The 22511-nt window shown below is 51.0% G+C and overlaps 9 protein-coding genes across 9 annotated transcripts; 5 read left to right on the forward strand and 4 right to left on the reverse strand.

Moving 5' to 3' along the window:
• Positions 1 to 178: 178 nt before the first annotated feature.
• Positions 179 to 3277, forward strand: ALTATR162_LOCUS10675 (uncharacterized protein; the record flags this gene model as incomplete). The annotated part of the gene is made up of 3 exons (XM_043318313.1): positions 179 to 763; positions 812 to 1040; positions 1092 to 3277. The coding sequence occupies 3 exons, from the start codon at positions 179 to 181 to the stop codon at positions 3275 to 3277; spliced, it is 3000 nt and encodes a 999-aa protein (XP_043174248.1).
• A 327-nt stretch (positions 3278 to 3604) lies between these two features.
• ALTATR162_LOCUS10676 (uncharacterized protein) lies at positions 3605 to 3941 on the reverse strand (the record flags this gene model as incomplete). Its single annotated transcript, XM_043318314.1, has 3 exons — positions 3605 to 3666; positions 3721 to 3859; positions 3939 to 3941. The coding sequence occupies 3 exons, from the start codon at positions 3939 to 3941 to the stop codon at positions 3605 to 3607; spliced, it is 204 nt and encodes a 67-aa protein (XP_043174249.1).
• Positions 3942 to 4435: 494 nt separating this feature from the next.
• Positions 4436 to 5691, forward strand: ALTATR162_LOCUS10677 (uncharacterized protein; the record flags this gene model as incomplete). Its single annotated transcript, XM_043318315.1, has 4 exons — positions 4436 to 4558; positions 4625 to 4896; positions 5504 to 5604; positions 5657 to 5691. 4 exons carry the CDS (start codon positions 4436 to 4438, stop codon positions 5689 to 5691), a joined length of 531 nt encoding a protein of 176 aa, XP_043174250.1.
• Positions 5692 to 5748: 57 nt separating this feature from the next.
• Positions 5749 to 7575, reverse strand: ALTATR162_LOCUS10678 (uncharacterized protein; the record flags this gene model as incomplete). Its single annotated transcript, XM_043318316.1, has 3 exons — positions 5749 to 5760; positions 5813 to 6630; positions 6675 to 7575. The coding sequence occupies 3 exons, from the start codon at positions 7573 to 7575 to the stop codon at positions 5749 to 5751; spliced, it is 1731 nt and encodes a 576-aa protein (XP_043174251.1).
• Positions 7576 to 8786: 1211 nt separating this feature from the next.
• Positions 8787 to 11994, reverse strand: ALTATR162_LOCUS10679 (uncharacterized protein; the record flags this gene model as incomplete). Its single annotated transcript, XM_043318317.1, has 8 exons — positions 8787 to 9329; positions 9377 to 9466; positions 9513 to 9603; positions 9655 to 9804; positions 9856 to 10063; positions 10445 to 10609; positions 10658 to 11375; positions 11425 to 11994. 8 exons carry the CDS (start codon positions 11992 to 11994, stop codon positions 8787 to 8789), a joined length of 2535 nt encoding a protein of 844 aa, XP_043174252.1.
• A 286-nt stretch (positions 11995 to 12280) lies between these two features.
• On the forward strand, positions 12281 to 13815 carry ALTATR162_LOCUS10680 (uncharacterized protein; the record flags this gene model as incomplete). The annotated part of the gene is made up of 2 exons (XM_043318318.1): positions 12281 to 12425; positions 12500 to 13815. The coding sequence occupies 2 exons, from the start codon at positions 12281 to 12283 to the stop codon at positions 13813 to 13815; spliced, it is 1461 nt and encodes a 486-aa protein (XP_043174253.1).
• A 713-nt stretch (positions 13816 to 14528) lies between these two features.
• ALTATR162_LOCUS10681 (uncharacterized protein) lies at positions 14529 to 18358 on the forward strand (the record flags this gene model as incomplete). The annotated part of the gene is made up of 3 exons (XM_043318319.1): positions 14529 to 15587; positions 15633 to 16008; positions 16056 to 18358. The coding sequence occupies 3 exons, from the start codon at positions 14529 to 14531 to the stop codon at positions 18356 to 18358; spliced, it is 3738 nt and encodes a 1245-aa protein (XP_043174254.1).
• An 88-nt stretch (positions 18359 to 18446) lies between these two features.
• ALTATR162_LOCUS10682 (uncharacterized protein) lies at positions 18447 to 19361 on the reverse strand (the record flags this gene model as incomplete). Its single annotated transcript, XM_043318320.1, has 1 exon — positions 18447 to 19361. One exon carries the CDS (start codon positions 19359 to 19361, stop codon positions 18447 to 18449), a length of 915 nt encoding a protein of 304 aa, XP_043174255.1.
• An 887-nt stretch (positions 19362 to 20248) lies between these two features.
• Positions 20249 to 21856, forward strand: ALTATR162_LOCUS10683 (uncharacterized protein; the record flags this gene model as incomplete). The annotated part of the gene is made up of 3 exons (XM_043318321.1): positions 20249 to 20438; positions 20488 to 20849; positions 20897 to 21856. 3 exons carry the CDS (start codon positions 20249 to 20251, stop codon positions 21854 to 21856), a joined length of 1512 nt encoding a protein of 503 aa, XP_043174256.1.
• Positions 21857 to 22511: the final 655 nt, after the last annotated feature.

A 22511-nucleotide genomic window follows, 5' to 3' on the forward strand; every position in this document is an offset into this window, starting at 1 on the left:
AGGATGTATGGCTCTTACTAGATTCCTCACTACCACGTGCATTGGTGGCTGACAATCTGGCAGGTTCGAGAAATCCCTCTTCGACCTCATTCGGGGCCTCCGAAATCATAAAGGCAACGAGCGCGAATACATTGCCGAGAGCATAAAAGAATGTCGCAAGGAAATACGGACCAACGATATGGACCTCAAGGCCACCGCACTTATGAAGCTCACATACCTTGAGATGTTCGGCCACGACATGTCTTGGGCTAGCTTCAACGTCCTCGAGGTCATGTCAAGCTCCAAGTTCAAGCAGAAGCGCACTGGATATTTGGCCGCAGTACAAAGCTTTCGACGTGATACAGAGGTCCTAGTGCTCGCGGAAAACCAACTGAAGAAGGACATCATGAGTTCGAGCCCACAATACATCGCGCTCCCGCTAGGCGCTATACCACACGTCATAAACCCGAGCATGGCCAACTCAGTCCTTTCCGACTTGATACCGCGATTGACGCATTCGCACGCAATGGTCCGGAAGAAGACGGTAGTAACGTTGTACCGCTTGGCTCTTGTGTATCCGGAAACACTACGACCCGCATGGCCCAAGATCAAGGAGCGCTTGCTAGACGATAACGAAGATGCGAGCGTGACAGCGGCAATCGTAAATGTCGTCTGCGAGCTGGGATGGAGGCGACCACAAGACTTCCTACCGCTTGCACCAAGATTGTTTGATCTCCTGGTAGAGGGCGGGAATAACTGGATGGCTATCAAGCTTATCAAACTTGTGAGTGCTGAGACAGTACTAAAAAGAGCTTGAACTAACCAAACTTAGTTTGCAACATTGACTCCGTTAGAACCTAGACTCATCAAGAAACTGCTACCTCCGTTAACTAAGATTATACGGGAGACGTCTGCTATGTCATTACTTTACGAATGTATCAGTGGTATCATTCAGGGTGGCATCCTAGAAGCCGTAGAAGGTACCGTAGAAGGCGAGGAGGTAGCAAAGCTATGTGTCGGCAAACTACGAGGCATGATGATAATAGAAGGAGATGCAAACCGTAAGCTAATGTACACTGTTGTTCAACGTTCCGCTTCTCATCAATCTGCAGTAAAATATGTCGCATTACTCGCCTTCGAAAAGATCGTCAAATCACATCCATACTTGGTTTCTCAGCAGCAAGATGTTATTCTTGAATGCATCGATGATCCAGACATCTCGATACGAATGCGTGCTTTGGATCTGGTGGTTGGTATGGTCAATCCAGATAACCTTACAGCAATTGTGGGACGATTGATGCGACAACTTCGGAATGCACCGATCGCCACAGCGGCAAGCGATCCCAATAGCGACCGGGCCAGACTTACTGGCATAACGCCTTACGGTGATGACGACTCAGACACAGAAGAGACTCTGCCGCAGCACGAACAGAAATCCGACCAACCGCCGCCGCTGCCAGACGACTATCGAATCAGCGTCATCAAGAGGATACTGGAGATGTGCTCACGCGACACCTACAGCAATATCACTGACTTCGAATGGTACATTGACGTCCTTACTCAGCTTGTCAGGGTATCACCGGCAACAAAAGTAGCCTCGGTTATGGAAGAGGAAGAGGAAATGGAACATTCAGATGACGTTGGTGGTGGCATTGGACACGAGCTACAGAATGTTGCTATACGTGTCAAGAGTGTTCGGTCGGAAGCCATAGATGCTGCACAGTCACTCGTGCTTGTTGATCGGAGAGACCAAATGTTCCCAGCATCCGGCAACGGCGGTCAAGGTGTATTGGAATATGCTGGCTGGCTCGTTGGAGAGTACGCCAACTATCTTACTCGCCCAGAGCCGGTCATGACCTCCCTGCTACACTCCTCTTCTCTTCAACTATCTTCGAGAACGCTCGCTGTGTACCTGCAAGCGATACCCAAGGTCTTCTCTAGTATGGCTGGAAACGATCAGGTATCATGGACTCCAGAGCGCAAGACGCTGATGTCACTTCTCATGGCCCGAATCATCCATTTCCTCGAGCCGCTCTCTACGCACCCTAGTCTTGAAGTCCAAGAACGAGCGGTTGAGTACCTTGAACTCATGCGGCTCGCTGCAGAAGCCGCGTCCGGTACTGCTGCTAGCGCAGACCAGGACACGTTTACCGATCCACCTTTGTTACTTACACAAGCTATACCTGCATTATTCTCTGGTGCTGAGCTGAACCCGGTTGCTCCTGGTGCTCAACGCAAGGTTCCATTGCCCGAAGACCTAGATCTTGACACACCAATCAACCCCAATCTACAGCATCTACTTTACACAGCTGACGCGGAAGGTTTTGAAACAGAAGAAGACGATGTCTATGCAGCCTACTCGGAGCCCCCAGCAGCGTATGCGGAAGCTCCTGTCGTTGCTGCACCGGCTGCAGATCGCCTTGATGCCCCGCATAAGGAACCTACATCATACCAGAACGCAGCTGAGGATGAGTATCTGGACGCTGATATCATTGCGCGTCGGAAAGCAGAAAGGAAAGAACGCTACAAAGATGATCCGTTCTACATCGACCCCGAAGCGGATAAAGGCAGCGGCGCAGTCACACCACTTAGTAGAATTGTCCGGGATGGCAACAGAGAGAACAACGAGTTGGACATTGATTCGATTCCGATCATGGAACTCAACCTTGACAGTAAAGGATCATCTTCCGAGCATCTACCACGATCTCGGAGTCCACGCAAGCCGGTGCGAAGGATCGATATCATGGGCGATGAAACGCTTGGGCCTGCAGCACCAGACGCATCAAGAGACGACATTGTGCGGCCACAGCCAGGAAAGGCTAAGAAATCATTGTTGGATGTGGACAGCTCTGGTCTTGCGGCATTGAGTCTTGATGACGAAGGTACATCGAATCGCAAGCTTACACAGCTCGATATCGAAAGAAAGGCTCAAGAAGACGCGGAAATGAAGAAAGCACTTCAAGAAGTTGAGCGATTACGGCTTGAAATGCAGCGAGCGAGCGAGAGGCTGCACGTCAAAGAAGAGGTCGCGGTCAAGAAGAAGAAGAGAAAGGTCAGGAGGGTTGCTGTTGAAGGAGACGAGCCAGCTGAAACGCCAACATTAGAAGCAGAAGTCGGGGAAGATGAAAAGGCAGCGCCTATCAAGAAAAAGAAAAAGAAGAAGGTCAAGCCTGAGGGCCAAGACGAAGGCGTTGTTGAAGGCACAGCTGAGGGTGAGGAAGAAGGCAAGGCCAAGAAGAAGAAAAAGAAGAGGCGGACGGTGGTCATGGATGAGAGTGCAGATGGGCCTGAGGAGTAGTGGTTCAAGAACGCTGCAATGTGTGGCTTGATCTTGAACAAATAAGATTCCGAAATCTCAATACCATGAAATCGGCTATTCCAAGCCCCCTTAATGCCGCAATACCTCCTCTATAACGCCGTATGCCCTATGTGATTGACGCAAGAAAGTGGCCTAAAGGCCGATTGCTCCCTCAAGTTCTTCCAAACTTCTCCCTTCCTCGTTCTCCTGCATGTGTAGGACTTATATCCCAAAACCCAATGTCTCCATATTCCAAAGTCGAAATTGAGGTTGAAGTCGTCTCGCGCGTTCATTCGACGATCGCTCGCATCGCATTACTCTGGCTTTCTAAAAGAAGAGCTTAAGGACCTCAAACAGAAGACCACCGACTAGTATGAAGGCAAGAACAACTGCAGACATGTTAGTCTCCCATACGTTCAGGTTGAAGGAGAGAAGGGACGTACCGATCCAGAACCTGCTAATAGGGCTCTTCTGAGGCGCCTTCTTCTTCACTATAGGCTCCGTTGACACGGGCTGGCCCATCCTCTTCTCCTGGGCCTTGGCGAAACGCATGTTTGCCTGGCGTTGTTGTGGTGTTTGCGCCTGTTGGTTACATTAGTATCTGGTCCATTGTATGCGACAAGGGGGGTTTAGTTGCATGCGTTCTGAGGGAGTATCGTACCATTGTGATTTGTGTGTGAAGTGAATAGATCGTGTGGGAGCGCGGCTCTGGAAGTTGACGAAAAAGTAGCGAGCGTGTAGTGTCTTGTGGAGGGAGAGAGAGATTGAAATGAGGGTTCAAGTTGTTTGGTGAACGTGTTCCTTTGGAAAGAGCATCGCGTGGGTCTGTGCGTTGCGCTAGGGTACCGGCATTAGCTAGGTACGCGGAGATAATGGACGGAGGTTTATACCGTTTTCTGTTTGTCGACTTTCTTGAATTGCCATCGCAAGCGCCTTTGTACAGATTCCTGCTCCCCCAACGTTAGTGCAATCGGAGACGTCGCGCATTCCCGTCAACAGCCAGACTCTTCTTCTTTGCCTTTCAATCGCTTTCCCTTGCAGTGCACCTGGCTTTGTTGCGACGATCGAACGAGCTCCAGAAGCGGGGATAAAAGCTGGCACCGTCACGACACAATGAACCACCTCAGAACAACACGAACGATATGGAGTAGAAGCGCGATGCCCAGGAGCATAGGACAGACATCGCGAAGAACATATGCAGCCGAAGCACCACCGCCCCATCCACCCAGTTCGCCGCCAAATCCAAACTCGGCACCACCGCCAAAAGAGCCATCGCGAGTAGTACGTCATACCTCTAATAACCATCAACATCCACCACTCCATTCAAAAACTAACAAGTACACACAGGGCGCATATTACGGCACCTTTGGCTCACCCCTCCTAAAATGCTTCCTCGGCGCCCTCTTCACATACCAATTATCGTACTACCTCTGGTATAAACTCGAAGCTATTGAGGAGACACACGACACAAAGGCTGAAATACGCGATCTACAAGAGGAACTTCGGCAGGCGATAGAGAAACAGCGGTACATGGCGCAGCAGAAGTGGGGGGAGGCTACTGAGGCTCTTGAGAGGGAGAAGGCAGAATTTGGCCAGGCAGTAGATGCTGTCACTGAGGAGTTCAAGGAGGGGGTAGATGAGGTGGGGAAAGGGACAAGGGCTGTGGGGAGGGTTGCTAGGGGTGGCTGGTGGCCTTGGTGATGGGCTGTTAGTGGGTAGGTGCTGACGTGCTGGGTGAGGGGGTTTGAGGTATTTTGAGGTGGCACTTGTACAGTATGATTTGGTTTACATGTATATCAGATGGACGGACGATACCCCGAGCAGTACCTTGTGAATACATTTGATCGATCTTTACCAAATCCTCATCAGCCAGTCTGCTTCTCTTTCTATGCCCATGGGCTACGCCATCTTTCCTTTGCAACGTCGCATCAGTCCAATCTCCACGTGAGCTTGCTTCAAAGCCTCGTCTTCATCGTATTTCTATTGCGTCGGTCTCTACAACCGCCAGTCTCTCTCTCTCTTCTGCGGATACTCGGCTTTGAAGGCGGGCAGTCGGTAGGCGTCGTCTCAAAGCAGGGCGCTGAATCCATTCGAAGTGCGCCAATTTCATCCCTCCGAAAGGGACTCTTTGCTAGCACTTGGTGTAGCGAGACGGTGACCCTTGGTACTGATCATATGGATGACTCGATCATGATTGACAATAGCGATATTTACCCATCCGAATAGCCCTTCACCCGAAGAACTCGCCAGAGACAAGCGACTCCCACGGCTTGCCTGTATCCCAGACGCGCTTCATGAGCGTACTGACTTTGGGTACCTAATGCAAAGTAAGCAGGCGAGACTACACTAACAATCAGTAAGAAAACTTACGTGGTTCAGTCCAAACCCCTCCACATTCCTCAACCGATCGATAATCTTTTCTCTCTGTCCCTCATCATGTGCATCGCATCCAGCAGCAAACATTGGAAAGATCAAACAAGCTTCTGCTGTGCTTCCCCTCCGGATCTTGTACAACAACCCGACAATCTCTCGGACCGCTTGCTGGACTTCATGATCCATGGCAGATTTACCGAGAACACGACGGTACAAGTGAATCAATCCGGCCCAATGATAGAGTTCGTTTGTCGCGTAGATCTCGGTTGCATCCCATGCTCCTTCAGACTCAGACGAAGTACTGGAGCGGTGGTTACATCCTTTCCTGATGTTGCGATCTAGTAATCCTTCCTCGAGCGCTTGGCGGATTTTGAGAGCTTCCTCGACAACCTCAGAGCTAGGGGCCCAGCCTTCCCTTACATTACCTTCTTCGTCAATGCGCTGGGGCTCACAGCGCTTCGCTAGTTCGGAGACACGGGCCAGAGATCCTATGCAACGTATCGTGAAACCCATTAGACAATCGATTTCGAAATCTTCGTCTGCTGAGGCGTTTTCGCTGGACCAGTAGGAGGAACCAAGGGGCGTGTCGTTCTTGTTTCCACTCAATGAGCCGAGAACATCGAGATATGCGAACCACCGGGAAAGAAAGTAGGCTACACGATCATGTCGGCCCATACCCTTCGGTCCGCCGCGCTGGATGATCATCTGGCGTGCCATGGTTAGATGGTTCTGCCAGGATACGGGTACCTCGAATGTACCCGAACAGATGATCTCCAAACTCGCCATCATTATAACTGCTGCAAGAGTGCTGTCAGATATAGTGTTGGGGTCGTCGTTGAGCGCTTCACGAAGTTTGGGAAACACATCTTGTACCCAGACTGCAATGCGATTCGAGGGTTCCGCATGGTTAAGCATACGCGCGCGGTGCGCAGCGCTATATGCGAGGAGAAGGTTCATGATATTTTCGTCTTGCACAGCCACTGCTGAGGTCAGTGATAGTCTTTGGGGATTGCTACACACTTACTCTCTGGTAGAATCTGACGAAATGGGTTCCGCTCGCAGTCATGATTTACAAGGACACGCGCTGTATGATTGATGAAGTGATGGAAATACAAGAGATTCATCTGGTTCTCCATAAGCAAGGGCGGTAACGGCTCCAGAGACTTCGATATTCGAATTGGAACAGGTTTTGCATAGTATCCTCCGCTCTCGAAAGCCATGTCCTTGCCGTGAGGCTCAGCACTACCATAGGGTGTGTCATCGTCGAACCCCATCGTATCGCTTTGCGGACTGAATATAGCAATAGCCGAAAAGTCATTATTCCTCGGCGTATCGATGTCAGGGAGTCCCAAGTCATAGCCGTAGGTTGTAAAGGCAGAATCAGCGATTGGATACTGTCGACCACGCTCAGCCTCTACACCAGGCGGGCCTGGTCTCTTCTTTGGAAGATCATTGATAAGCGATTGGACGGACACACGACGTACGTCGGGAGGCGACTGTGCTGAGTTTTGTGGTGTCAATGATGTTTGCATAATGTTTCCTTCAGAGCCAACTGATAACGGTGTTAGAGGCATGGCTGGGTAAGGACTATAGGGAATTGGCGATCCTGCATCTGAATCCGCAGGAAAATCATACTTCTGGCGTTTGGCCATTGGATCTACTGAACTTTGAAGTGGCGGTGGCATTGTAGCGTCAACGGAAGCAAAATCAACACTACGGGAGTTGGTAGCATTTGATATAGATGCAAAATGCGACCGAGCGTCGACTGTGCCCTGGAACTGTGCGTGGGTATAGGGTACAGATATGAGCATTTCGCTTTGAAAGTAAAGGCCTCCGTCTATGGCTTCGTTACGAGTGGGATCTTCCGGCATATTTCGCATCAAGTCCGGATCAATAGCCTGTATCGACGACCTAGGTGGAGACATTTGGGATATTGATCGCGAATGGCGTGGTCGCGTGGATGTTTCGGGGGTGGACGAGAAAGCATTTTCTTCAAATGAGAAGGTCGACTCATACGGACTGCCGGATGCTGCGCTCGAAGCATCAGATCCGGTACCTATTCTATCTTTCTTTGAGCGGCCTCCCCAATTCAGCCGAATGCTGTAGTCGCATGTTTCCCCTTGGCGTTCGCAGTTGTTACATCGTGGTTTCTCTTCGCCACTGGAAGCATCCATTAACAGTTCATCATGAGACGTCTATCCGAAATATCTTACCATTTCACTTTTCGAGCTTTACATGGCCTGTGTTAAGTGAGCACAAACGAGCAAAGTTTGAAGACCTGGGGTACTACCAGCAGCCGTTTCGCGATCTCTTTTTCGGCTCAACACCGGGTTTCTTCGGTCGGGGCATGGCGCTGTCGGTCGATTGAGAAAGCGAAGATAGTGCGAATGACGACTATAGCTAATGCTCCTACAACTTTGTATGCGAAGTTTAGATAATGTCATGTGCAGCCGACTTGGCAGGCTGAGGTAGCCCTTGATGATAACGAGCAGCAGTGCACCCGAGTTCCGGATAATAGGATGCTGGGTTGGCTGCACCGCATGCGTGCACCTAGCGCCCTTCGACAAGCGACAACATTGCTGGTGCGATGAAAGTTTGTACACGATCGCTTATCTTGCGTAGCGAGGTTTGACTGTCGGTCCTCAGTTTCGAGTGGAGAATGAGGTGGAAGAAGGAACGATAAGGTCCCCCGCACTTTGCAGCGCGCTCCAATCGTAACCTTGAAACCTAAATGCTTCATGCTAAGTGGGGCGGGACGATGTCGGCATAGCCCGACCCTGAGCGAACATTTCTCATTCTATTGCGACTCATCATAGAAACAAGAATAGCAAGTTCGGCCTTATGCTACATTAATAGATTCTACAGTAGACCTGTTGTCAGCTACTGTCTAGCCGAAGGCCTGAAATCTCTACCCGCTATCACACATTTGTGTAAGCACAGCTCATCACCACGGTTCCTCCAAATCCGCCTTACGAAGAAGGTAAAAATGCCTCGCGATTATCCCATATCTCTCAGTAAACATTGTGGTGAGTTATCAGTTGCTGATGCACTGGATCTACGGCGGTGCATTCAGAATCGACATTTCTTGAAGTACCGTGTATATCGAACGGTGTGATGAAGCATGCAGCTCGCACTTCTAGCGCTCATTGCTAGAGACTGCTCTCAAAGTAGATGCTTCCGACATAGCCTGAATGCTAGAATCAGATTCTATCGAACTGATATGCGAGTCGATCGCTATGACCGACGGACTGGCGTACGTGCTAGGTCGTTCTTGTTCTTCCAAATCGCTCCTGTCCATCATCTCTTCATCTTCATCCTCGCTCTTCTGGCCTGCGCTTACAGCTTCAGCTTCGATGGCAGTCATACAGTTGACAAACTCCTTCTGCAGTTCCTTGAGCCATGCTGTGAGAACTTTACCCTCTAATACCCCGGTATGCGCTTGGACGAGATGTTCTTTGAGGTTCAGAACGAGTTTGCGTCGCTTCTCTCTGAGCACAGTTTCGGATGCTTTCTTCTTCTGGAGCGTATGGCGCTCGATCTTTTGCGCAACCATCGTGGCATGCTCCACAACCCCGGGTGGAAGCGGCACGACGCGTGCAAGTGTTAGACCATAATGTAGCTCCTGCACAACCCCTAGGGTCGTCTTATAAAGCATCGTCATGCTGTGTGCATCTTCCATCTGCAAGGGTAAGTGATTTAATCTGGAAATGAGAGACATAATCTCACCTCTACTGCCAAATGCAGGTTCTGAACTCCGGCACGATCACCCATGATTATCGCAAGATCCTTGAAGTGGGTTGCAAACCAGACTAGAGCCTTACGACAAATTAGCAAGGTACAGCGACCAGACGGAGTTGCGTACCCGGCTCGAAACGAGGGCTTCCGCGATGGCCAAGGCAATGGCTAAACCGTCTCTGGTGCTGGTACCACGGCCTAGTTCATCAATCAGGACCCTTTGTGTTATCAGTGCTTTCATGATATGTACACAGAGCCTACGTTCTTACAAGCTACGCCTGTCGACATTACGTAGGATGAAAGTTATCTCTTTCATCTCCGTAGCAAAAGTGGACACGTTGGTTTCGATGCTATCATCCATACCTAATCTAGCAAACAGCTGATGCAGAATGGGAAACGAGCCATAATTGGCAGGAACGCTGAATCCGGTTAGCATAGAGAGACCTGGAGGTAGAATGAGAGATACACACTAGCAGCCAATCTGAGCCATGATGGTCATCAAAGCCACCGATCGGATATAGGTGCTCTTTCCGCTCATGTTGCAACCAGTAATTATTTGGAAGCGTGTCTGCTGTGTAGCGTAAACATCGTTGGGAACAAATTTGTTCTGCATGATTTTCTCCTTGATCGGGTGCCGTCCCGCCTCGATAGCCAGCGTCTCAGTGAGTTGTGGCTGAGCTGAGCAAATGTCAGCGCCGTGTGCATTGAGCACGACGGAATAGAAGCCACTCGCTATAGTTGTTCACTGTTACCAGATACGCGAAAGCCGCAACCTGTTCTTCATTAGCCCTGTCAGCAATGTGAATTGCTGAACGATGCACACCATATCTAGCATCGCCACTGCTTCGCAGATTTTGAACATGATGGACATATGGCTGCGGACTTTGTCGACTAGAGCCTCTACAGCTTCATCGCCTGATGGTTATTAGTGATCACACAGGTCGATGTTTGTGACTTTGGCTGTACTCATGAGGATTACTTCTTGGTGGGACACAGCAATCTTGGGACAGTTAGTAACGCTTCAAGTCGTTTGTACATGAACACATGCTTTCTGGTTACGCTTCATAAGCTCTAGTGTCTGGCACTCGACGTGTTTCTTGCGGCGAATCACGTTGGTGAATATTGGTGGTAATGCTTTGCCTTCCAGCTCGGATGTTGCGATCTTCATGTAGAACTGGCGCGCGGTGTCATATTTGAGGTCGAGTCGGATATCGTGCTCGTCTTCTAGAAATTAGTGAGTGCACTCACCCAACAGAATAGACTGTACCTCACGACTGAGCTCAGTTGAGTGCTGGTACGCGTCTTCGGTGGCTTCTTTGTAAGTAGTGCGTGCAACGTCAAGCAGGCCATTGACACCTGATTTCACGGCATATGTACGCTGATTTCTCAGTTCGAGAGGTTGCCTTGCATATGTAGTGTCCTCGTTGATGACGTGATCGATGAGCTCCTGTATAGGCGCGACGTTTTCTGGTGCACAGATCTCGCGGATGTTGTTCAGCATTACAGATCCCGTTCCAGTGAGCGCTTCGAAGACAGGGCGTACAGAGTTCACAAATTGCTTGAGCATAATAATGTGATTGATGGACTGTTCAGTTGTATGAAGAGTGATCTTGCTTGGTATAATGATCAGCGCAGTCAGTATGCGGTCAGCATCGAGGAAGTTCTTCAATGCGGCCCGGGTCGCAAAAAAGAACTCTTCCTTTTTGATCAAATCGTCCACTGCAGCATATCGCGTGTTAAGTACTTCTGGATCAGTGAGTGGCTGTAAAACGTTGTTCCGGAGAAGCCGTGCACCCATGGGTGTCAACGTTTCGTTGAGAAGGCCGAACAGACAGTCTCTTGACTTCGGATCGCGGAGGTTCTGCACCAATTCGAGCGAGTAGATGGTGGACACATCGATCATCATCGATCCTTCTGAAGGCTCATATCTCATCCGAAGCGAGTGAAGGGAGAAGACCATACCCAGGCCCAGGTCGATGTACTTGAGCGCCTGTGAGGTTAGCTACAGTATGCACCGAGAAGTGCAATGGAGAACTCACTGCTGCAATGCAGCACACCGCATAGTAGTTGCCAGTGACAGACATCTTAATAGCTTCTACATCCTCTTTAAAAGCTAGAGATTGAATGTATTCGTATCCAGTCGACTCGGCCCAATAGCGCCGATCAAGCAAAGTCAGCTTGCTGCCGATATCCTCAAGGTTCTCTTCAATGATTGAGAAGAGCTTCGACCTAGGACTCGCGGCAGTGGAAACGATCAGGATCTCGGATGGACCATAGACCTTCAGTTTATGGACAGTCCGGACGAAAGTTTGGCTGTCGCAGATTTGACAGAGTACTGCTTCTGCTGTGTCGAGATTTACGAAAGCCAAGCCGACGGTAGGTGAGATACCACGAGACTCCGCAATGGCACAAACAACATTCTGAGCCTCGACCCTAGTGATAGTAGAGGCGCCGGTCCTTGGTCGTGCAGTTGATGGCCTACCTGTGTTTCTGCGGGTACTTGGACGGGACGCAGTAGTGATATTATTATAGTCACCATATCCGTAGTACCCATACGGCGTGGACGCAGATGTACTCTGGGAAGTTGATGGCCTTGATCGCTGGAACATGATTATTAGTGCTGAGAGATTAGCCGTTGAGCATTTGCGTAAACCATGAGCTCCAATGATCGGAGGGTGTCCTCGCAACAGTCGAAAGGAAGAGCGGAAGGAGAGAAGGAAGACGCGTCGAGGGGAAACAGCCTAGCGCGCCGCCCCACTGCTGCTAGCGCGCCTGCTATCGATAACACCCAGAAATTATTTTCCCGTTCTTGTACCAGCGGGGCCGTTCAAAGCAAGAGACAGCTTCACCACTTCACCTGTTGACCCTGGATCCGTACTGCAGAGTAATTGAAAGATGGCGACCCAGTATCCACCCCCGTCGAAACGCCAGAAGCGGGCGCAAGCCGAGATTGCGCGCCAACAACAAGACATTGACACTACGATACCCGATGGCACAGTACGAGTGCGCTTCGTCGACCAAGCCACGGGCGAGAGTGGCAGTATTCCAGTGCTCACTGTACCGCTATCGCAAGCGTCGACTAAAACCTCGAGCTCTTGCTCAACAATCTAAAAGACCAAGCGGATGATCAGATACCGTACCGCTTCTTCCCCGATGGCGCAACCGAAGCGCTCGCCGACAAGGACGACTTATACAATGCCTTGGTCAAGCCCGGCAAGGCGTCAGCGGAAAATGAGATTGTGCTCCAGTATGCGCCGCAAGCAGTCTTCCGGGTCAAGGCTGTTTCACGTTGCTCAGCCGCGGTTTCAGGTCATGGCGACAACATTCTGACAGTCAACTTCTCGCCAGTCAGCTCCAGCAGGATGGCGAGTGGTAGCGGAGACAAGACAGTAAGAGTATGGGACTGCGACACGGGAACACCAGTGCATACCATGAAGGGACACTCAAGATGGGTTCTGGCAGTCAGCTACTCGCCTGACGGCTCCCTGCTCGCTTCTGGTGGCTACGACAACGAAGTGCGGATATGGGATCCAAGCACTGGAAAGCAGATTGGACCTGCTCTCAAAGGTCACACCAGCTTTATCACATCACTCTCCTGGGAACCCTACCACCTACAAGAGGCTGGTCGGCCACGAGTAGCGTCTTCGTCAAAGGACGGTACAGTAAGAGTGTGGGATGCGGTGGGTGGCAGGATTGACTATGCCTTGTCTGGTCACAAGGGCAGTGTGACATGCGTCAAGTGGGGTGGTACTGGACGGATATATACCTCGTCTCACGATAAGACCATCAAGGTCTGGGATGCTGCGAAGGGCACGCTCGTCGACACACTATCAGGACACGCGCATTGGGTCAATCATCTTGCTCTCTCAACAGACTTTGTCTTGCGCACATCGTATCACGACCATACACGAAAGGTACCTTCTAGCCCTGAGGAGAAGCTCGCCAAAGCCAAGGCGCGCTTTGAAAAGGCTGCTACCATCAACGGTGAGGTGGTGGAGCGCTTAGCGACTGCTTCTGAAGATTGTACGATCATACTATGGACGCCTTTGACTAGTAAGAAGCCAGTTACAAGAATGACAGGCCACCAAAAGCAGATCAACCAAGTCACCTTCTCACCGGACGGTGCCCTCCTGGCGTCTGCAGCATGGGACAACCATGTCAAACTATGGTCAGCACGGGATGGGAAGTTCCTCAATACGCTGAGAGCGCACGTTGGCCCGGTATACATGACCTGTTTCTCTGCCGACAGTCGATTGTTGGCGAGTTGCAGTAAGGACACGACGCTGAAGGTGTGGGACATGAGGACTGGTAAATTGAAGGAGGATCTGCCTGGGCACAAGGACCAGGTGTTCGCCCTAGACTGGAGCCCAGATGGCGAAAGGGTAGGAAGTGGTGGCGCCGATAAGCAAGTCCGGATATGGAGCAACTGATTGAGGTATGAACACAGTAGGATGGTAGAAGCTGAAATGATACCCCCTTGTGCGAACTAGTATACCGACTATGTGCTCCTGGTGATCTGTAGTGATTGCACTAACAAGCGTTGGCCCGGAGCTAAGCGTGAGCTTCGATGTCTGCAATTCTTGGAACTGGGATTTCATAGAGAACGCTAGAAGTTGGAAGTAAGGCTGAAGCGGTGGCTAATGTGGTGGCTGACGTGGTGTGGGCCACTCGGTCAACTGCCACGATCGCCCGGATATCGGCATCCCCGCAATATTATGCCAAGCCGTCGAAGCAGGCACTCCCAGTGGCCTGATAGACGCGTAACTGCGGACAGGCACAACGTCATCACAGGAAAGCACTCGGTCATGCACAGGGCCTGTTCTTCATCACGGATCTTCGGCGCTGCAGCTGCAAATGATACGGATCCAGCGTGTGTCAAGTGGAGCTTCAAGGACAGGTTATGCGCCATTCCCTTGCTTGTACCTACGTCAATTGTGAATAGAACAGAACATTCCCTGTCTTCGCGCTTTTCCTGTTTCCTCCCTATGCGACAGGTTTCACGAACATTCGCACGACTTACTATCTCTCACAACTAATGAATTCATGACTTTTCCCCGCCGCCAACCACTAATTGCACAGGTCAGCCCCTCGCTACGAACGACCTTCACAAACACCGAGACAACCCACTGCGCACTGCTACATCATGTCCGGCGTCGAGGACGTAGATGCCCAGCGTAAGAACTACCGACGACCGCACAACGCGCACAATCCGATACCCACGGTCCAAAAATACCGTGAGGAGAAGCAGAGAAGACAAGACGAGTATGGCCATCCAGATGGCGCAAGTAACGAGCCAAGCACACGCGACCGGCTGGGGGATGCCGTCAACGTCTTCAGGCATGGTAGAGATGTAGAGCTGGACAATGATGGCAATGGGCCGTATCAAGCTAGGAACAAGAACATCGAGCAAGACGAGCAAATTGCAGACGATCACGCCGGAAAGAACACACCCGAGCAGAAAGACCAAAATCTGGCGAAAGATCAGGACGACGAAGATGGACTACAGGACACAACAGAGGATGGCATGATATCCTCAGATCCTAAGCAGGCCCGAAAGGATATGAAGAAGTTCAAAGCCGATGGTGCAGATCGCGAAGTCACCGACCCCATCACCCATCTACCTATCCAAATCCACGACTATACAGATCGAGAGCTAAAGAGCACTGCAAAGAACCCGCCGCCTGTAGGGTCAGACCCACGCACCATGACTGGCAAAGACGCCATCAACAAGAGCGATGAACATCTCGAAGATGAATGGCAGGAATCACAGGACTCACATGTTGGTATGCAGGCCTTGTTTCCACCTCCGTCCTTTGACAGGACAAGAAGCGAGATCACGACCGTTTATATGCAGGCTGTGACTGTTGGCGTAGGAGCAGCTGCAATTAGCTTGATGTTGGTCAACACACTATTCTGGCCCACGCGCCATGCGACAGGCTGGGGAAGACAGTTATGGAAGGCTACTGAACTCAGTACTATGGCAGTCATCTCCACGGCCATCATACTCTTCATGCGACAGTGGTCAGAGAACAAGATCAAGAATGTGTGGGATGCTGAGGTTTGGCAGGCAGAACGACAAAGGGGCCAGAGATTGGCCAAGACCCAAACTGCTGAAAGTACACAGTGGCTGAATTCGCTATTTGCTTCCGTATGGCCGTTGATTAACCCGGATCTGTTTACGAGCATTTCGGATACACTTGAGGTATGGGCTTGACAGCATATTCAGTACGCAAACTAACTTTTGTAGGATGTCATGCAAGCTTCCCTCCCCAGTATGGTTCGCATGGTCGCCGTCGAGGATCTTGGTCAGGGTAGCGAGGCCCTCCGCATCCTCGGTGTTCGATGGCTTCCTACAGGTGGGGCTGCTAGATCAGTGGGCTCTGACGGAAATTTGAAGTCTCCTGACGAGGAGAAGGGCGACCGGACTGTCGAAGAGAGCGATGACAGCGGTGAAGGCCAAGATGACCAACCACAGCAAGACACAATGGAGGCTGAAGATGGAGACTTCGTAAACGTGGAAGTTGCCTTCGCATACAGACCATCAACAGGAAAGGGCATCAAGTCACGCGCCAAACATGCTCATTTACTGTTGGCATTCTATATGCCAGGTAATATCAAGATACGTAAGTTTTGTCTTCCCAAGCATCCCTCATTTACTTACACATCTTAGCGGTATGGGTCGACCTCGCGGGCGTGGTTGGTGTCATGCGCTTCCGTCTGCAGCTGTGCCCTGATCCTCCGTTCTTCTCAGTTTGCACCATGTCCTTCATGGGGCAACCCAAAGTCACGCTATCATGTGTGCCACTAATCAAGAAAGGACCCAACCTCATGGACGTGCCTCTCATCTCCAGCTTCGTGCAGTCGTCCATGGACGCAGCATTGGCGGAGTATGTCGCGCCTAAATCTCTTACCTTGGACCTCAAAGACATGTTGATGGGCGACGACTTCAAGAAGGACACAGTCGCACAGGGTGTTATCATGGTACGTATCAAATATGCGTTCGACTTCAAAGAGGGCGATACAAAGATCGGTCCTTTTGGTGGCTCCGCAGACCCCTATGTGAGCGTGGGATGGGCCAAATTCGGGAAGCCGCTCTGGTCGACGCGTGTTCTCCAGCAAAACATGAATCCCCATTGGGACGAACATTGCTTCGTCTGTGTTACCTTTGACCAGTTGAATGTAGATGAGAAATTGAGGCTGCAGTTGTGGGATTCTGACCGTTCAACTGCCGACGACGACCTGGGACGCATCGAGGTGGACCTCAAAGAGTTGATGAAGAGTGATGAGACGAACGGAAGAATGCACGATCGCGAGGACGGCTTCAGAGCCCTCAAGAGTGGAGATGATATGCCTGGAAAACTGAGCTGGAGCCTGGGTTACTTTTCGAAAACCAGAATCACTGATGACCAGCTTACTATGCAAGACGAGGACCCCGATGTCGAAAACATAGACCAGTTGAAGAAGAAGATGTATAAGGAGGCAGAGGACAAACTTCGAGAGGCGAGTGAGGATCACCGAAAAGAAGTGGAACAGCAAAAGTCCGAAGAGTTCAAGAACCGTCAAGATCAGCTTATCATCGCGTCCCCACCCTCCGAAGACTATCCATCAGGTATTCTCAGCATCCAGATCCACCAGATCACCGGCTTGGAATTGGAAACACTGAACAAGCAGAAAGACTCTGCGAACGCAGAGGCAACAGACGAAGAAGAAGAAGGCGATAGTCTGCCCTCTGCATATTGTACCATCATTCTCAACCACAAGAAGATCTACAAGACGCGTACGAAGCCGAAGAACTCGAAGCCTTTCTTCAACGCGGGCTGCGAGAGATTCATCCGAGATGTACGCAATACCGAAGTACATGTTGCCGTTCGTGACGCTCGTATACACGAAGACGACGCCTTGCTCGGTATCGTTTATCTGCCTCTAGAAAGAGTGTTTCGGAAGCGGAGCCAGATAAACCACATGTTTCCACTGGCCGGAGGTGTGGGATACGGCCGTATAAGAATCTCTATGGTCTTCCGAAGCGTGCAAATCCAACTACCGAGAAACCTGGTTGGTTGGGATTACGGAACTGTGGACCTCAAACCCTCTATAAAGGCTATTGATCTTCCGGAGGACCTAAAGCCTCTTCGGCTCAAGGTCCGTACGCCACTGGATCGCGCAAAGCTACACTCGCGGGGACGGAATGGTAGAGTCCGCTCAGAAGACGGCCAGACCGTCTGGACTTCGAGGAAGGACAAGTCTATCCGCTTACCTGTGCGCGCCCGCTACTGTACGCCACTCGTCTTCGAATTTAGACAAGATGCTACCTTCCGAGACCACACCCCGGGTTTCGGTATCCTCTGGCTCAAGGATATTCCCGACAATGAGGAGCAGACAATACGTGTCTCTATCTGGAAGGGTGACTTGGAGCGCGCAGAGAACAATGTGCTTGATTCATATGGTGAGAAGGTGGGCGAGATAGAAGTAACGTTGACGTTCTGGTCCGGTCTATCAGGATATCACGAGAAACTCGCAAAGGGCGATAAACACATTTCCAACGTTATGGAGGTTCTCGATGTCACCAACGACCAGGAGTGGTCCGACTGGGATGATTCGGATGGCTCCGATAAGCCCGGTATCAACGACAACAAGGAAACCGACAACGATGACTCATCATCGGACAGCTCAGATTCGGAAGACGACGGCGAAGATGGTGGTGACAAGAAGTTTGTACCAGACTTCCTCCAGGATGGCGGCAAGAAGATCGATTCGAAGCTGAGCATACAGGGCAAGGGTGGCCCTATCAGCAAGATAAAAGACTACAAGGAGAATGCGAATCAACTACATCGCAAGAACAGGGGCATGATGCAGTGGAAGGGCCCACGGACGTTGGCTTGGATGAAGCACGTAGGTGATCGTGGAAAGAAGAAGGTGGGAAATATGTTCCATCATCATGAGAGGAGTGGAGCGGGTGTTGAGACAGAGGCTTAGCATAGACCATAATTGTTACATAGCGCGTGCGTCTGGCGTTAACTCACAGGAGCTATGTATACTAGCAGTATTCGTTTATTATGCACAACTAGGTTGACTTGCTCTCAACCCAATCTTGAATCTCAGCAAAGTCCCTCGCCCATACAACACCCCACTCATCAGCCTCTCGGTAATCTTTCAATCGCGGACATGATACACCTAACCTCGTCAACGCTTCTGCAAGTTTCTTCTGTGAACTTCCCATGGGATCATCTCGGATGCAAATACCTAGGTTAGCTGCAAGTAGACATTCGATGTCTGTCCAGCTATCACCCACATACACCTTTTGACCTCTGAACTCTTGCATGCGCTCCATCTGCTCAAGTTTGTCTCCACTAGACATGATGAGACTTCCACCATTGTTCGTAGCCGGAACAATAACACCGGTAGACTGTTCTCCAGAATCCACCTTGTCGAGTTCATTGGAGAAGACGGAGTAGGTAGGTACACCATGGATACCCGAAGCTCCAAGGCAGGACTGAATGAAGTGGCGAGACCAGTTAACACTAAGAAGCACAAAGCCATCATTCTCGCGATCGTCATGAATGTGCTTGAATAACTCAGAGAAACCATTGCGCAGCTCTGTCGCACGTGAGTCGATGGCCTGTCTTGCTCCAGCTTCGATGACTTCTCTTGTTAAGCCAGCGAAAATACCAGATGAGGATACGCGGCTGAGACTGCGCTGTTCTACAGGTTTCATCTGGGCAAGAAGACGCTTCTCTCCTGATACTGTGGTGGGGAGCTTGTCTTCTGGGGCGATTTGGGCCAGTGTGGCTGTGTAGTCGTCCATGTAGGCTTTTGAGACATTGTTCCAATGGTCCTGGGTAGGGAAATCGGGTTTTATAGCGGCGGAAATGCTGACCAGGGTATCTAGGGTATCTTTTCGGGTGACGGTACCGTCCCAGTCGAGGATCCAGTGGATTGGTGAGGCTTTGTTGAATGGAGGTTTGGTGGATGTGGACATGGTGGTGTATGGTGGGAAGGTGGAGGGGATCGCTATCTGCAATGGACGGCGGAATGTAGCTAATAAGGCCAAGGTACGGCTGAGTGTATGTAGAGACATGCGATAAAGTGATGGTTGTTCGCAAGGCTGATGTTTGAAATGATCACTATTGCCCTACAGCATTCCTAGGTATGGCTGCGAGCTACACCACCTGGGCAGCTCCGTCCTTCGGCAGCCCCCACCATGCTGCAAGCCTCAAGGGGCGCGATGCGTTAACAGAGCGGAGACGTAAGATACTACAGTGTCGTCGCTGCGCACATGACTGGCTATGTAGAGTATTACAGAAGCCGTCAAAGGTCATCGCAGTACATGACGAATACAGGCTATTGGAGCCGACGTTATGGTGGTGCTGTCGGAGTTTGCGATGCTGTGATTGCTCGAGCAGGCGGGAAAATGGCGCAACGCGTCGAGACACGAAGAACAGGTAACTTTTACCGGCAACACGCGCCATGTCTATCACGTCGGTCAAACTTCATCACCAAACCCAACTTGTCCCTGTTTGCGCATTCTCGCGATCCTTTTCCCGTACCCGTTCGCAGCAGACCAGCGCACCATGTTCCTCCCGCGGCCACGAGCCAATGGCAGCGGCGCTATATGCATAACCCGCCCGCAACCGAGGCGCTCGTTGGTCGCATTCCTCTAAAGGCATCTTGAGGCGATAACACCAGTTGCTCTTACGAAGGCTGTCTCCTAAGTACAGTTGGAGGCGATCCACGGCACAACCCTCAACCAAGCTTGAAAATAAGAAGCCCGCCGCGTCTGCTTTTGTTTTTACATTCTTAACTCACACTCTTGAGCAACAAAGATAGTCTCCCCACTACCCCACGTTAGCATCAACACCGTCCATCATGGCTCCAGGCGCAATTCAGAATGACACTGCAGCAGCAAATGGAAGCGGCACCGCTCTGAAGCCAACTGCCCGCTCTTTCCACCCTACAGGCACCCCAGATCCCTCCAAGTACCACGCGTCGTCCTCGCAGGCCGCCATCAAGACAGAGGCCGACTTCGCAGCGCACAACTACCACCCACTTCCAATTGGTATGCACTCAACACGACTTCTTTGTGGAACAGGATTAACACAGACCAGTCTTCTCAAGAGCAAGTGGATGCAGCGTTTGGGACCCCGAGGGCAAGCACTATCTCGACTTCCTGTCCGCTTACAGCGCCGTCAACCAGGGCCACTGCCACCCCGAGCTTGTCAAGGCTCTCACCGAGCAAGCTTCGCGCTTGACCCTCAGCAGTCGCGCCTTTTACAACGATGTCTTCCCTCGCTTCGCCGAATATGCCACCAAACTGTTCGGCTTCGACATGATCCTACCCATGAACACTGGCGCAGAGGCGGTTGAGACAGCAGTCAAGGTCGCACGTAAATGGGGCTACAAAGTCAAGGGTATCCCGCAGAACGAGGCACTGGTCTTCTCTGTAGAGGAGAACTTCCACGGCCGAACAGTATGCATGCTTGCTCGTTTTTCAAACCTCAACTAACACTCTGGTAGTTTGCCGCGATTACCATGTCCACTGACCCCGAGTCTCGCGACAACTATGGCCCATACCTCCCCGGTATTGGAAGTGTGTGCCCTGCCACCGGCAAACCAATCCGCTACAACAACATTGAAGATGCGCGGGAAGCATTCGAGAAGCATGGAAAGAACCTAGCTGCCTTCCTGGTCGAGCCTATCCAGGGTGAGGCTGGTATCGTGGTTCCAGATGATAACTACCTTCGGGAAATCAGGGCACTCTGCGACAAGCACAATGTTCTGCTCATCTGTGACGAGATCCAAACGGGTATTGCGCGGACAGGCAAGATGCTTTGCCATGAGTGGAGTGGCATCAAGCCTGATCTGGTTTTGTTGGGCAAGGCCATCTCAGGCGGCATGTACCCCGTCTCGTGCGTCCTGGGCTCAAGAGAGGTCATGCTTACTATCGAGCCTGGTACTCATGGTTCAACATACGGTGGCAACCCTCTCGGCTCTGCCGTTGCAATCCGGGCTCTTGAGCTCATTGAGGAGGAGAACATGGTTGAGCGCGCTGAGACATTAGGCAACAAGTTCCGAGAAGGTCTCAAGAACATCAACAACCCTATGATCAAGATCATTCGCGGCAAGGGTCTATTGAACGCCATCGTTATTGATGAAAGCAAGACGAACGGACACAGCGCGTGGGATCTCTGCATGCTCTTTAAGGAGAAGGGATTACTGGTAGGAAGAGCCCTCAAGATTATGCATGTGAAAGAGGTTGACGGTGCTGACTCTGACGAACAGGCGAAACCCACACACCAGAACATCATCCGCCTTGCGCCGCCGCTCGTCATCACCGAAGAGGAGATTGCATCGGCTCTGTCAATTATCAAGGAGGCTATGGAGGAGCTGCCAAAGCTTAAAGGCGAGAAGGAGAAGGAAGTGCTTACTTCAGCTGTCGGACTTGAGAAGAACGTCCACGTAGGAGTGGATAACTAGGAATACGGTCTAGTTCCTTACGATACCCCATGAGACTGACTTGACGCTATGACCGCTACGAACTTGTAGGTAAATCATACCTGCGCTGTTGTGCCATTACAGAGATGTCTATATAGCGCGAGGCCCGGCATTTAGACGGTTCCGAAGCATTCAGTGGACTAGATCTCCCGATATGAGAATGTCATGACCTTACCGTCCATCGGACACCATTGACTTGATTGTGCCTTATATTGAATCCACAGTAATCATACTCACATCAGCATTCACGCTTTTTCCCGTTACTAGTGCTGATTGCGATGGCTACTACACACCTTACCTTTTTTCTGCTTTTGTAATCTCCGGCATAAGTAAACACCGACACTGCTTACCGGCCTTCCCCGCAGCGAGAAGATTTCTACGTCAGAAAACAAGACTCGCGACCATGTGAGGCCTCTTACACCGGCGGACCGACTCGCAAACCGAAACGTGCCTACGGGGTGGGGTAGCCAGACGTTCTGTGCTACATGCTCTCCAACAGCCGCGAGAGAGGTTTCATTTACACGCGCTGTGGGTTGCATGTGCCATATAGCAATATCGCGGATGCATGCTGCCAATTTGAACATCGTCTAGATGGAATTCTGGCAAAGTAGATACCCGGCAAGTAAAACATCAATGA

Source organism: Alternaria atra (assembly GCF_907166805.1).
Source record: "Alternaria atra isolate CS162 genome assembly, contig: 34, whole genome shotgun sequence".
Lineage (NCBI taxonomy): Eukaryota > Fungi > Ascomycota > Dothideomycetes > Pleosporales > Pleosporaceae > Alternaria > Alternaria atra.